Source organism: Oryzias melastigma, linkage group LG8 (genome assembly GCF_002922805.2).
Source record: "Oryzias melastigma strain HK-1 linkage group LG8, ASM292280v2, whole genome shotgun sequence".
Classification (NCBI taxonomy): Eukaryota; Metazoa; Chordata; class Actinopteri; order Beloniformes; family Adrianichthyidae; genus Oryzias; species Oryzias melastigma.
The window spans coordinates 10,528,534-10,542,580 of NC_050519.1; the positions used below are offsets into that span (position 1 = coordinate 10,528,534).

The following is a 14,047-nucleotide window of genomic DNA, read 5'->3' on the forward strand; positions in this document are numbered from 1 at the left end:
CACCTCCCATCGCCCTCAGCGTTAAACCGGAAATACGTCACTTCGTCGTTGGAACCTTCAGCTGTCAGACTTTGGCCACCCCGGTGCAGGTTGCGTTAGCAAACTCGCGGACTGTTTAGATTGATAAAAAGTTGTGCATCCATCCGATTTTCGATATTTTATCACGGAAACTTTTCGTTTACGCATCGAGCTTGCAGGAGCACCAACCGCCTCGTTTTAATTGCCGCTGGATGTGCAGCGATCCTGAGCGGGTGTAAGAGTAAATGTAGGGAGGGAGGGAGTAGGGAAGAAGAAGAAGAAAAAAAAGCTAAAAGTCTTTGTACTTCCCTTCCCCCCCATCAAAGCAAAGGGGAAATGTCTCTCTCCAAAGGAGGTAAGACTCGTTTTCCCACACTTTTTTTTCCTCTACTTCACTTCTGCACCTTTTTTAAAACTACCGACGTGAAAATGAGCGCGGAAGTAGTTTAGCTAACTTTGTGTAAGAAACATAACCTTGTCAGGTGGGAACCTGCATGTTTGAGAAGAGAAATACGAAGCTAACTTGCATGTCTGCCCCATTTCCCAAAGTCTTTGAACTATTTTATATTTCAGACGTGCTGCCTGTTAGTATTTACATAACTAAGCAGTGTTACCGCGCACGAATTTAGTTCTCGTGTGGCTAGCTTACCTCATTTTCACGTCAGTAAAGCCTGCCGAGCTGTTATTGTTAACCACTGTTCCGCTTAAATTGAAATCCGTAGACCGAGTTAAATGTATTTTATTTAGCAAATCCAAAATCTTCAGGGCTACAGGTGTTTTTACTTTGCAAAGTGTTAGCTAAACCCTAAATACTTTTGTGTGTGTTCTCAAGATGCTTTTGTTTCCCGAACTGTACAAAACGGAGTCACGGCACTGCCGCAAACTCGCACTACTTAGCAACGGCCAGAAAACGAAGCTTTACTGTACAACGAATGTAGTTTCTACTCTTTAAAATTCCCCTTTTTGTCAAAAAAATGTTAGAATGAAGGTTCTCCATCTGCGTCACACGAACAGCACGATAATGACGTCAATTTACATTTAGAGCTGGCCGCGTGCGCTGTTACACAATCATACTAGCGTTACCATGGTCTGAGTGTACGCTACATTAAGGGAGATTGGCCGCGAGCCGCTCAGGCAATCAGAGCCTTTGGCCTACATGACATGTTTTGACTTGCAGCACCAACGCCGAATGCAATTTCCCCATTGTTGACAGTTGATGGGCTGCAAGCAGGTACCCGCGCTCCTCCAGAGCCTCAGCCACGACCCACTGGAAGAGATTCTACCGAACTGCTGTGATAAAGTGGCGTGTGGAAGTTTATCCCTGCATGACTCATCAGTGTCTGTATATGGATCTTTTCTAAGGGCTGGTGCTTCCTGATGATGACTCGCCACATAGCTATATAGCCTTTGATCCCATGCACAATCCAGAAATTCTTGTTCACATGAATTAGATTTTCAGGTATTTTCCACTGAAAGATTTTTTTTGCCTCTTTAGAATTTTTCTTGAAATTGAAGCCACTCCTGCTTGTCCTGCCTTCCTGTTTCCTTTTATGATCTGAGATTTTTTTTTGCTGCTGCCCGGATGAACTTTGACTGCAGTTGTGGCTGATGTCATGGAACTATTGTGTCCTGTGAGGCTCAGTTTGAGGATCTTGCAGGAGAAGGCTGCCGTCGTCAGGCTATCCCAAACAGCAATTGCACCAAATATAGTGACATAATATTTCCCAGGGGTCTTGACAGTTCAAGTGGATATTTCCAGTCTGACTGGTTGTGTTATTTCTCGGCCCACGGTCATGGTGACAGGGGTTCTTGCATGCAACTTTCCATACCTACCTGAGAAGAGATGGCGTTTCCGCATTTTCCAGCTACCATTACTTTACATTATTCAAAACGAAACTCCTCTCTTAGTGAAACTGCAAAGGAACTTTTTTTATGCACCTGCATGACATAATTCTAGTAGTTTTCCTCGATCAGCAGAGCATTATCTCTAACAGCTTAAAATAGCTTTGGCAAGCAGGTTGTCCAACTGCAGCGCCGCCGTGTTTGCATGTAAACCTTCTTTTTCTCGTGTGACCAAAAGCTCGAAATCTTTGTCAGGTGATAAAAATTCTTTGAGCGCTCTTGGTTTACCTCATGCACAGGAAATGCAAAGTCTATTTTTGACTCGGCATGTGTGAGTAAATCACACTCAATCTCACCCTGCAGCATGAAATGCGCTCACTCTGTCTGGACTCTTATTTTAGGCTTGCAGCACACGGCGGATGTGTCTGTCATTGGTGGATGCAATATCTGAAATCTTGGACTGTGTTCACTTTCCTTTCCAGGTGAAATCAATGAACAGGGGTTTGCCCAAGTCGTCTTCCTTCACTAGTCTGTCCAAGTAGAGTGACTCATGCTGTGTCACTGTGAGAAAGATAGTTAAAATCACAATATTTAGCTCAGTTTTGCAAACAGTTGCTGGGATTTTTCTTGCACAACTTAAAGTAGTTATTGAGCCTGGTTAGTTTTAAGTATATTTATTCTGCATAATCCAACATGTTTCTTCATAAGCGATCGCCCTGCAGAAACACACAGTGAAACATTTCTTGTGACGCTCTCTGTTTTTCCGCTTCCAGCAAGAACAAACATGCAAAAACGCCAGTGTCAAGAAAAAGATTCTTTTCTCTTTTTGGAGTTCCTGCTGCGGCGTTATCATGCAGACAGGCCCTCATAGCGGGCAGCTTCTGGGAAATCCCAGAGGCTGTTGGTAAACAGTGTTTAAGAAAGGGCTGATGTCATTGATTTAGCACAGAAAAAGCTGCAAAAATATTACAAACAAGATCAAAACATTCCTAAAAAATAGTGAACGAATTACAACTGAAGCCACAAAAACCATCATCACTTTCAATCTTAAGTCATCATACCAAAGTCGATGAGTCATTTCATCCACCCTTTTTTTAGGGTTAGACACACCTTATCTGTACCTGGGTAACAGGTCTACTTTGTGTCAGCGAAAAACCATCCATTGACGGTTTATCCTCTTTCACGCTTATGCCCTTCCTGCCAGAACGCCTCACAAGCCCCATTAGGTCAGACCTGGCAGGTCCCGACCAGGTGAAACTGACAGATGACTCACCAAAAGGTGGGTTACAACACGCCGGTGATGCGTCAGTGATGTTAAGGTGTAGGACGTCATGGACCGAATGAATGCATAAGTTGTTCCCAACGTCTGAGCGTTTTCCTTGTCTGTTCTCACATAAAGCTATTAGAAAAATATATATATAAGTTTAAAAAACTAATTTTATTCTGACGCTATGTTTAGGTGTATTTATAAAAAAAAAAAATGCTACTCTTATTCAAGATTTAAAAATATTTACAATTTAGCATTTGACACCAAATTTTCTTGGTGTATTTTTTAAATTATAAATTAATTATTATTAAAAAAAAAAATCCCAAACTAGTTTAAAACTGTCAATTCATTAAGAATTTTTGTGTAAAAAACATTTTTTTTCTAATATATTGACCTTTATATAAGCAAGATATTCCCATTGAGATTTATAACCTATTTTGCTAGAGAGTCCTGGATTAAAAAACGTCTTCAAAATAAAAATTCTTTGATTGTTTTGCATTTATAAATGGAATAATGCTTCATCTTAACTTTTTGTTGTCTCTTAAGGCAAGAAAAAGATGCCTGGGCCGAAGCTGCCCAAAGAAGTTTTCATGTCTCCTCCACCAACAGCTGCAGCGTGAGTCTACCCTGAATGCATCACAACTGCTCATCAAATGATTAAAATATTATTGTTTCACTGTTTTATTTAATTCTTGTATATTCTTGTTAAGAAGCATAATATTTTAAATAAATATTCTGCTTCATTAAAATTAATGTTTTTAGAATTTTATTTTGAAAGGGTTTGTTGCACATTTGCACACAAGCAAAATTAAAATAAAAAATAAAGCCTTAAAGCTAAAAATCTGTATCTAAAACTAAAGCAATTCTTACAGCAAACACTCTTTGCATACGGATTTCCATGTAAAGTCAATCACTAAAGATTTGTCTTTTTAGCTCAGATTGAATTAATGTGGTGAATCAGCCATTAAGGACAGAATTGAACCATCGTCTGCCCTCAGGGCTCCAACTTTATCATGAGTTGTTGAAAACCTGACTATAAGGACAGCTGTAGGATCCCATCCGTTTCGTGGGATGTTTGTGGGAGGTGATGCTATCGTTCCCCTCCACCTTTTGAAGGGATGTACCAACGACCAAGTGATGAGTTAACAGGAAACTGAGCTAGAAAGAGGAAGTGAATACAGATGGAAAAAGAAGACCAAAAAACAGTTCTTGGAAAAAAATTAAAAATCATTGTGCCTCATAGATATTTGAATATATTAGTTACTTAAAGGAGATACAGTTTAAACTGTAACTGAAAGGATCTCCTTGCTGTTCAGTCGTCCCTGCCCTACTTGCTGCTTACCTGGATCAGGTGTGTTCACTCCTGGAATCACCTGATCCAGCTAATCAGCTGCAAGTAGGACAGAGGTGGCAGGAAAACCGAGCAGCGTGGGCAGATCCTCAGATCCTTTTTTTTTTTTCTTTTTTTGTCCTGGATCTAAATGCTGTCTACCTGCAGGCCTCCTCGAGACCTCGACTCCAAGGCTTGTGTCACAATCGGCGATCAGGTAAGTCTCCACATCGCCGACGCTTGTTCTGTTTTCTGTAAAGCGTCCATCACTTCTGCTTCTGTGCAGAACTTTGTGGTGAAGGCGGACGACTTGGAGCAGATAGAAGAGCTGGGGAGGGGAGCTTACGGAGTCGTGGACAAGATGAAACACGTGCCCACCAACGTTATCATGGCCGTCAAGGTCAGTTAAAAAGCTGCTTTAGCCACAGATTTCGATCAAGCATTGAGTGACGGGGATTTTTTTTCTTGTCTTTAGAGGATCCGTGCCACCGTAAATACTTTGGAGCAGAAGAGGCTGCTGATGGACCTGGACATTTCCATGAGGACGGTGGACTGCCACTATACTGTGACCTTTTATGGCGCCCTGTTTAGAGAGGCACGACCACTTTATACACTCAGGATGTCACTGCAGCCATGGCCTTTCCTCCCCCTATATTTACAGTCGTGTCTGTTCTCAGGGTGACGTCTGGATCTGTATGGAGCTGATGGACACCTCGCTGGATAAATTCTATAAGAAGGTCATTGAAAAAGGCAAAACCATTCCTGAGGACATCTTGGGAAAGATCGCAGTAGCAGTACGTCTTTGTTTTTTTTTTTTCTTTTATTGTGGTGTGTAATTATTCAGTGGTAAATAGTACCGCCATCGGCACAAAGCAAAGCAGCTGAACTTGTGGGAAGAGGCTGTCAGAAAGCCAGACACTGTGATTGTTAAATTGCTGCTTGTGTGAAGGATCAGAGGAGAAATCTTGCATCCCACACTTCTTTTTTTTTTTTTTCTGCATGCAACCGAAAAAATGTGTACAATTTCTGTGGGGATTCGGCTGAGCCGATGAATAAAAGCTTGTATTTGTGCCGCGCCAAACTGAAAGCAAAGTCATCTGTACTGTCTCCTACTTCCAGATTTGAAGTGTTTCCTCTTTTTTGTACAGATTGTCAAAGCATTGGAGCATCTGCACAGAAACCTGTCGGTGATACATCGAGGTAATCCAAAGATCAATCAGTGCAGTCTACAATGTTTCCTCGCTGCATTTTCTTTATGATTCTTCCCTTTTTTCGCTTCCAGATGTGAAGCCTTCCAATGTCCTAATCAACACTCTGGGCCAAGTGAAAATGTGTGACTTTGGCATCAGCGGCCACCTGGTGGACTCTGTGGCTAAAACCATGGATGCCGGCTGCAAGCCGTACATGGCGGTGAGTAGAGACCGCTGCCCTTGAACTACCCATCAGCCTCCAGCACCACTGATGAAGCATTAATCGGCTGGAAAAGTGCAAAGCGTGGAGGAATTCTCTCTGGAAAGCTATTAGTCACATTTATGTTGGCATATTGAACAAATATTTCAGCACACAAATGTAAAGGACTTTTCTTTTATTTTAACTAATTAAAAAAAAATAATTCCTTCCAGCCTGAACGGATCAACCCGGATCTTAACCAGAAAGGCTACAGTGTGAAGTCGGACATATGGAGTCTGGGCATCACCATGGTGAGTGGTATTACTTTTATTTATTTATTATTTTCTTAGAAAAACACTCATTTAAATTGAGAGAAATGCATGATTTTGAGGTAATATCTTTATTTATACAATTATATGTATAAATATTACAATTTTTTTAACTTAAAAAAGGCTTAATAGAACCTATTAGCAACACGTAGATTTATTCAAAGTGAACAGTTTGTTTGACATGGTTTTAGCAGAAGTTAAAATGTATTTATGGTAATTCTTTTAAAAACATTTTTGAAGGTTGCTGAAAATATTTTTTTAAAAGTAGATAAACTATGATAGACTGGAGTTGAGCATGCTGTGCTTCAATTGTTTGTGAAGAAGTTAAATACAATTTCTGACTGTTTTGTTTTAAATTTGCCATATAATCCAAAAAGAAGTTGCAGTTAAAATTATAACTACAATTTACATCAAAGTCTTAATTATTAAGCAGGAAATAAAGACTAGTAGTAGCCTGTGAGATACACACATCGCATAACTACAATAAATAGTTTTACACACCTGCTAATACAATTTCATGGCAGCTTGAGGTATTTAACAAATCACTTGGAGCCCTTTACTCATTTGACCAATCAGATGCACTCTTCATTTTAGAAGCCCGCCTCCTTTTTAATGAGGATAATTCTGAGTACATTTTAAATTATGTTGATTTTGATTTAAATAAAACAGTTTCAGTGAAATGGAAATGTTTTTGTTTTGCAATTTTTTTTATGTATCACAAGTCATAGCAATTTTGATCACTAATATCACAAGTTTTCCTCATATTATGCTGCACTACTCCTGACTACATTACCCATAATGCTCCAACAGTCTTTGTAGATTTTTAAGCGATTTCTTCCACAGAAAATCCATTTGAGGTCTGTAATGCACAAGTGGATTTTAAGGTGGACTGATCAACATTCAAAGATTTAAGGTGTATAATAATAAAAAAAACAAAAATATTGCTTTTAATTAGCTCAGGATTTCTTAATGAGATGAACAATTACTACTGATATCACTCTACCTACTACTACTACTATATTTGCTGCATTATGGTGATCCTATGTGGTGCAGGGTGTCTTTTATTTTTAAACGAAATCCGTGTCAAAATCTAAACCCCAACACATTAAAAATATATATATTTTTGTTTTATTTATGCAAAAGAAAGTTTAAGTGTTGAAGGTTGCAGACCCCCCATTTTATACTTTTTAATAAAAACTAATTTAATATTTTTTAACAATCTTGACAACATTTCAGTTACAACTTTAATGAACATTTAAACTTCTACAGTCAGTCAGTCACGTTATGCTTATTATGAGATTGTGTTGCATTACATGAAGAAGTCCTGCTAGCCTGACTAATGCTGAGTCATGATGACCATCCGCAGTTTTCCTGGCTGCAGCACATGAATGCCGGTTAGTTAATAACCCTTCTTTCCTCAGAAATATCTGACCCAGCCTGCAGATGGAATTCCTGTTTTTGATTTTTTTTTTCTTTTTCTTTTGGCTCTTCATTTGTTTCACAAAATCCAGGTTTGATGCTCGCTATGAAACTAAAGCTGATTTAGCATCTCAAACGTCAACGAAAAGCTGATTGTTTTCTTATATAGAATATTTAGCATCAATTTTTATAGAAAATATGTTTTTTGCACATTTAAATATTTTTTTCACAGAAAACAAAGTCTAATTCACCAGTTTTCCCCAGTTTTTTTTTTTATTTCATCAGAAAGCCAACAGTCTCCTCATGTTTTTCTCCTTCCTGTTTTGCAGATCGAGCTGGCCATTCTAAAATTCCCCTATGACTCATGGGGCACCCCGTTCCAGCAGCTCAAGCAGGTGGTGGATGAGCCGTCTCCCCAGCTGCCTGCAGACCGTTTCTCTCCAGAGTTTGTAGACTTTATCTCACAGTGGTGAGTCGCAGTCACTTTGTCCTTCACTCATCATTTAGTGGTTTCGTTTGGTGCTGCTAAAGCCCACCAGGGGGCAGCGTTTGTTTCTTCAAAGAGGGTGTTTCACTGAGGAGTGTTTGTTCCAGCAAAGCGTCGCTATGACTTACAAAATATTTTGTTTTACAGTTTAAGAAAGGCGCCAAGGGAACGACCAGCTTATACAGAGTTAATGGTGAGTTGTTTTAAATGTTGGGGTTATTTTCTTAAGACGTCTTAGCTGAGTTTTGTCCTCCTCCTCCCTCAGAATCATCCATTTTTCACCCTTCACGACTCCAAAGAGACAGATGTGGCCAGTTTCGTCAAGGACATCCTGGATGCCTGACGGTCTTCCCTCCAGGCTCCACCTTACGCTGGTGTGGGCGGGACCTTTTCGCACACGAACCAATGGCCCTACTTCTTTTTTTTATGATTAAACTCACTGGAATGACAGACTTTTTACGGCAGGGGGAGGACACAAGGACTGCCAGCAGTAACTGGAGTGGGAGAGCGTTGCAACCATAAACTGATACGATTGAGATTTCCGCCACTCCTCCAGGCTCTCTGTGCAAACAGTTAACTCCCCCCCATATGTCGAATATTTTTACTTTTGACTTCGACCCCTTTATGCGTCTCTACGGTGGACAGAGCCAGCAGTTATTTGTTTGCAGCGTAAAAATGTTTGCATACTTTTTTGAGTTTTACTTTCCAACGCAAACCCTTCGTTTTGTGTACTGAAAGCTATATATGCCAATCTGTTTTTTCCTCATTACTCAAAGGTTTGATACTGTATTTTTGTCAACTATGAATTTTTTTTTTTTTTTTACCAAACTGTGGCCTTGTTGGTGCGCCCCAGGTTGGGACGGGGTCACAACAAACACGAAATGTCAAAGGTCACTCTCTGGTCAGGATCCGTCGTTTTCTTCTTTCATCAACGTGAGCTCCAGTGTTGTGATCGGAACTACCTGGAAGTATTCAGGGGTTACCTGGTCAAGCTTACAGCTTTATCTGTTCCTATGTGCCAATTTTTTTGCATAAATTGATGCATTAATTGTTTATTGTTCTCTTTTGGGCTTTTTAATTACAGAACTCTTCGATCTTTACCCCAATGCCTCAGTTCTGGTGTCAGTGTAATAGTTTTTTTTTTTTTTTGAGGCACTTCTGTTTTTTTCTTACGCCTTACACAGACAACATGTTAGGGGAATAATTTATGTGTTAAAGATGTAAATATTGTCTTTTTATGGACTATGGCACTGTCCCAGAGGATCTGAATGTTCGTTTTGGAGGTCACCTGTTTCGGATCGATGTGCTGTCAGGCTCCGCCTCTCAGGTTTCTGGTAGTTTGTGGAGGCGGCCCAGTTCCCTGTTTGTTCTCCCCTCTCTACAGGTCGTGCACACCTCCAGCGCTGGACCAAGATCCTCATTCAGTTCTCTGTTTGGTCTCACCACACACTATGCAGAACCCCCCCCCACCTCACATGGACGTGGCGAAAGCTTTCCACTGCCCCCCCAAGTGCTGGGAGACTGGCGGCTCCTCTGGTTCACACTGGTTTTCTCAGCGTTTTCAGTGAGTTAGGAGTATTTATGATTGTGAATAATAAGGGAAAGTTAGTGGCACCACTAGGAAGCTGCTGTTTCTTCTTTCTGTCGGCCATCTTTGGATGTTGAAACACTCGTAACAATAAGAATGGAACACTTGCTCTACCTCTTCATCCTTCACTCTGTGCATCACCTCCTCGCCGGGTGGAACTGACAAACTTGAACTCCACAAAAGACAAAAAAATAAAAGCTTTATTCAGTACATTTAAAAACGTGTCTATTTCAGCTCCGTCTTTGTGTGACTGGAGTTTGTTTTCCATCCTCTTAAAAGTGATACTGTAAAGAAGGTGCGAGGTAACGAAAGTCTGATGGATGTGAAGGAGGGAAACTGTACACCGCTGCACATACATGTGCTTGTCCGCTGTAACTGAAAGCCTCTAAGTGCAGTTTTAGTCGTGACCTTCTGTAGCCCAGCAGAATGCTCGTTGGATTTTATTTGTGGGTCATGACCACAGCGATAATTTTCTTTATTTTTTTGCCGTGATATGAAGCAAGATTTTGAGTCCTCGAGGAGAGTTCACCATATTTTATCAGCATGAAACTTACAATAATTTTGAATGTATGAAGACTAAAAGTCTAACAGCTGCAGCAAGTTTTCCTTAATTAAAACATATATATATGATTGTATGTATGTATTCTTTCTGCTGAAACAGGTTTATCTTTTAGCATATATGCTGTATAAATTTAAATTTCTGTCAATTAAAAGCTGGCAATTATGACGACATATTAAAGCCAGTTTAAAAATATTTTTTATTGAAAATTGCGACTCTAAATCATTTAAATGTACTAGAAAAAGTGAAAACTGTTGAATTTTTTTTTCTTAAAAAGTTATAGGCTAAATTTACGACTTTTCGAGTAAATATACGTGTTTCAAAGTCGTAAATTGTCATAAATTTACGACTTTAAATTGGGTAAATTTATTACTTTTTCTCGTAAATTCATTACTTTAAATTTTGTTAATTTAATATTTGAAAATGCGTAAATTTAGGAATTTTCTATTTTCTAAATTTTTGACATTTTTTCTAAAAAATTTACATGATTTAAAGTTGTAAATTTATGACTTTAAATTTCTTTTTTTTTTACTTTTTTCATGTAAATATATTACTTCAAATTTTTTAATTTATTACTTTTCTCATAAATTTACATGTTTTAAAACCGTAAATTTATGACTTTAAATTTCTTTTTTTTTTTACTTTTTTCATGTAAATATATTACTTCAAATTTTTTAATTTATTACTTTTCTCATAAATTTACATGTTTTAAAACCGTAAATTTATTACTTTAAATTACAAAACCATATGACATTTTTTCTTGCAAATTTATGTCTTCTAGCGTAAATTTATTTCTTCAAATTTTGTAAACTTATGAGAAAAAGTTGTAAATGTACAAGATTTATATTTTTGAATATATGAGAAAAAATTACTTTTTTTTTTTTTGGTGGACTAATACTCCGTCGTAGCCATTCTAAACAACAAAAATTATAGTAATTTTATTTTTAATTCCCACTTTGATCATCTTTTGATCTATTTTAAAAGTGTTCCCAGCAGATTATTGATTATAATTATGCTGTTTTTAGCCGAAAACGAATTAAATTAGCAATTTTTCTCAAATGAATTTCTTTACAATCAAAATGTGCCTCTAAGTTGTGCCACAAAACAACCCCGCCCCCCTTCCCATCCTCATTCCCGAGAGTTCTCCTGCTAGCTTACAGCCCCTCACACCACAATATTACCGGTGCAACAAAACTGGCGAGCACTACTGAAGGTTTCCAGCCGTACAGTTTTGCGCCTGATACCATCTCAAGACGAGGAAAACGAAGACGTTCATGAATGAAGCAGAGCAGGGAGCTTTTGGCTGCTCACTGTAGCTTCTATATCACAACTACAAGATGTTTCAAACGACATTATTTCATCTGTTCCTGATTCACACCAAATACTTTTGCAAAAATAAAGCATTTTGAATCAAATATTTGAAATGAATCTGCAACACATTAAATGAAGGTACATCATTTTTATTCTAAATATATTTAAAGCACTTCAAATGATGATAAAATAAAAGCTTTTCATAAATCTTTTAGCAAACCAAACCACCTCGCTACAAGAAGGTTATTTCAGACCTTGGACTGGAATAGACTCCAGTTTTGCACCTGCAACCTCTCTGACTCAGCGTGTTGGATGTGGAAAAGCACGTTTCCCCAGCGGTGCACTCAACACATGCTCCTCTCTGGGGTTTAAATCACGCACTGCTCGAGCTGTTCTCACCCATCCCTGAGCTGTTTTAAGAACTCATTGAGGTCAATGGGTGTTAATAGTCTAGAGATGCTCTCAACCTGCTTGGACTCTGATCATTTGATGCTCGTGGCTATTATTGCACTTTCTTCCTGTAAACAGATTATGCAAGAACACACAAAAAAATAAGGAATAAATGATGTGCACTTCTTGGTTGTGATTCTTCAAGGTTGCAGAGAATAAAAGGGTCTCAGTCTGGTTTTATCTGTGAATGTTGACGTGAAAAGTTAACAAAAGGCCACTTTGGGCGCCCTGCCCTGCTGCCGCTGCTGCGTGTCTGTTCGTCAAAGGAACGATGAGAGCACGCCAGAATGAGAAAACTGAATGGCGGGAGACAGACAGGATTCTCTGCTGCACCAAAGGGCCTTCTTTTCTTGGAAGTAAGGCCTTTGATGAGGGTTATCTTATATAATGCTTTAAAAGAGCGCCCCGTGAAGGGCGAGTCAGCATACAGATGTGCTGCTGTACCAGCTGAATGCTCCCTGTGATGCTCTGATGAGTCACATTTACTGAGTGGACGTTTTTAGATATGACCTATTTTTCAGATTTTAAGCAAAACTTTCAGCTGTAATTATTGATTTGAGGCTTTTATGTGTTTTAATAGTTCGACCTGTGCACTTCAATTGATTTAAACTTAAATAGATCCTTCATTTTTGCATTCTTTTCAAGCTCAACTGATGCATTTATGCATTTTGGGTCAATCCCAATCCTAATCTTCATCACAAACCAAACAAACTTGTAAATAAATTTGTTTTTGTGTTGGAATTATTACCAAATCATCTTTACATTTCACTTAAAAGTGTCAAATATGTTTAATTTTTACACTGTTTTCTTGTTTTCCTACTAGATTTTACGGCTTTATGACATAAATATAAAGTTTCGTTGTCGTCCTAGAACCAAAAATTGATAGAATTTGAGTTTTGGGGCAATTCGGGCCACCATGCGCCTGTCTAAATGCATATGAGCCCGTCTGCGTTCTCCTTTGAGGAAGGGTATATGTGCGTTTCTGGAGCCTCAGGTGGTGGACGTGAAAGTGGGAGCGGACATTGTCCGGGGCTGCCTTTCACATACATGACACGGGGCCCGCCTGTGGTGGAAAAAGTTCTAAAGAGCTCATCATTCTGAGGAGGGAGTAAGAAGAAGTTTTATGGATAAAATATGTCTTTGCTCTGGGCTGACACGACACGCTGTTATGCAAGGAGCTGGACATGGAGAGTCGGCTGGTGACCAAACGTCAGATGTTTGGAGGATGGACGTCTCCTTCCGTTTGAGTTTCAAAATTGAGAAAGAAGCAGATTTTTGCACAAAGGAGCAGAGAAAATCTCATGTCAAAGCAGTTAGTGAGCAATGATTCAGTGTTTTAGTGAAATGCAAAGACAAATCTCTCAAAAATTGTTCATTTTTCAGAATAAACTCAAACTGAATGGCAAATATAAGTATTAAGAGCTGATAAATGACATTATTATACAGCAATGTGACGACTTACTGTTGTTACTAGACTCATTTAAAGGAACTGATAACCAAAAGAAACTAAATGTGGGAAAAATGTGAAATGAAGCTAAAATGTGCTCAGTTACCAGAGCAACTCACTAAATTACCTGGTTCCCATGCAATGAGCATGTCTGAAACGTGTTTTATTTTGGCCTTATATAACGCGTGATGTAAAGCCTCAGGGAGTCTTCCTCTGTGGAGAATTCAAAGGTTTGGGTGACAAAGCCATTTGTGAATATGTCTCCTACAAGAAAGGAAACGGCTAAAAGGGACCACAACATGACGAGAGGCTTACATAATTACATTTTGGGGGGAAAAAAAGAAACTAACTTTAAAGGGATCCGTTTACTTTTAATATTACTTTTAAATAAAAGAAAAAAGATGAGAGATTTTTTGAGTTGGAGACATTTTTGGGTATAATTTGAAAAAAAAAAAATCACATTTTTTTCTGTAAATAACTTTCAAAAGTGTATTTTTTTTATTTTCACTAATTGCTACAACAGATCTTTTGACATGAATAGACCTTCATGTAGAGAAGAACACATGTTATCAAGGCTTTAGCTGGAGGTTCTCCTTCGGTGCTCCTTGTTC

At 38.7% G+C, this 14,047-nt stretch overlaps 1 protein-coding gene across 2 annotated transcripts; it reads left to right on the top strand.

Annotated features, from left to right (window-relative positions):
- Window positions 1-13: 13 nt before the first annotated feature.
- On the top strand, window positions 14-10,299 carry LOC112146636 (dual specificity mitogen-activated protein kinase kinase 6). Of its 2 annotated transcripts, XM_024272546.2 has the most exons (13): window positions 14-373; window positions 3,065-3,139; window positions 3,674-3,743; window positions 4,626-4,674; window positions 4,744-4,857; window positions 4,933-5,052; window positions 5,135-5,251; window positions 5,606-5,657; window positions 5,740-5,867; window positions 6,080-6,157; window positions 7,924-8,063; window positions 8,229-8,274; window positions 8,347-10,299. In XM_024272546.2, the coding sequence occupies exons 1-13, from the start codon at window positions 355-357 to the stop codon at window positions 8,422-8,424; spliced, it is 1,086 nt and encodes a 361-aa protein (XP_024128314.1). In that variant the 5' UTR covers window positions 14-354; the 3' UTR covers window positions 8,425-10,299. The 2 variants fall into 2 exon arrangements, with proteins under 2 accessions (XP_024128314.1, XP_024128315.1); XM_024272547.2 differs by lacking the exon at window positions 3,065-3,139 and having other exon boundaries at window positions 17-373.
- The last annotated feature ends 3,748 nt before the right edge of the window (window positions 10,300-14,047 follow it).

Bases quoted from the DNA above. Each gene is read 5' to 3' on its own strand.
- LOC112146636 (XM_024272546.2), top strand. The intron at 3,744-4,625 runs GTGAGTCTACCC...GTCTACCTGCAG, and splicing joins CCTCCACCAACAGCTGCAGC to GCCTCCTCGAGACCTCGACT. The intron at 4,858-4,932 runs GTCAGTTAAAAA...TCTTGTCTTTAG, and splicing joins ACGTTATCATGGCCGTCAAG to AGGATCCGTGCCACCGTAAA.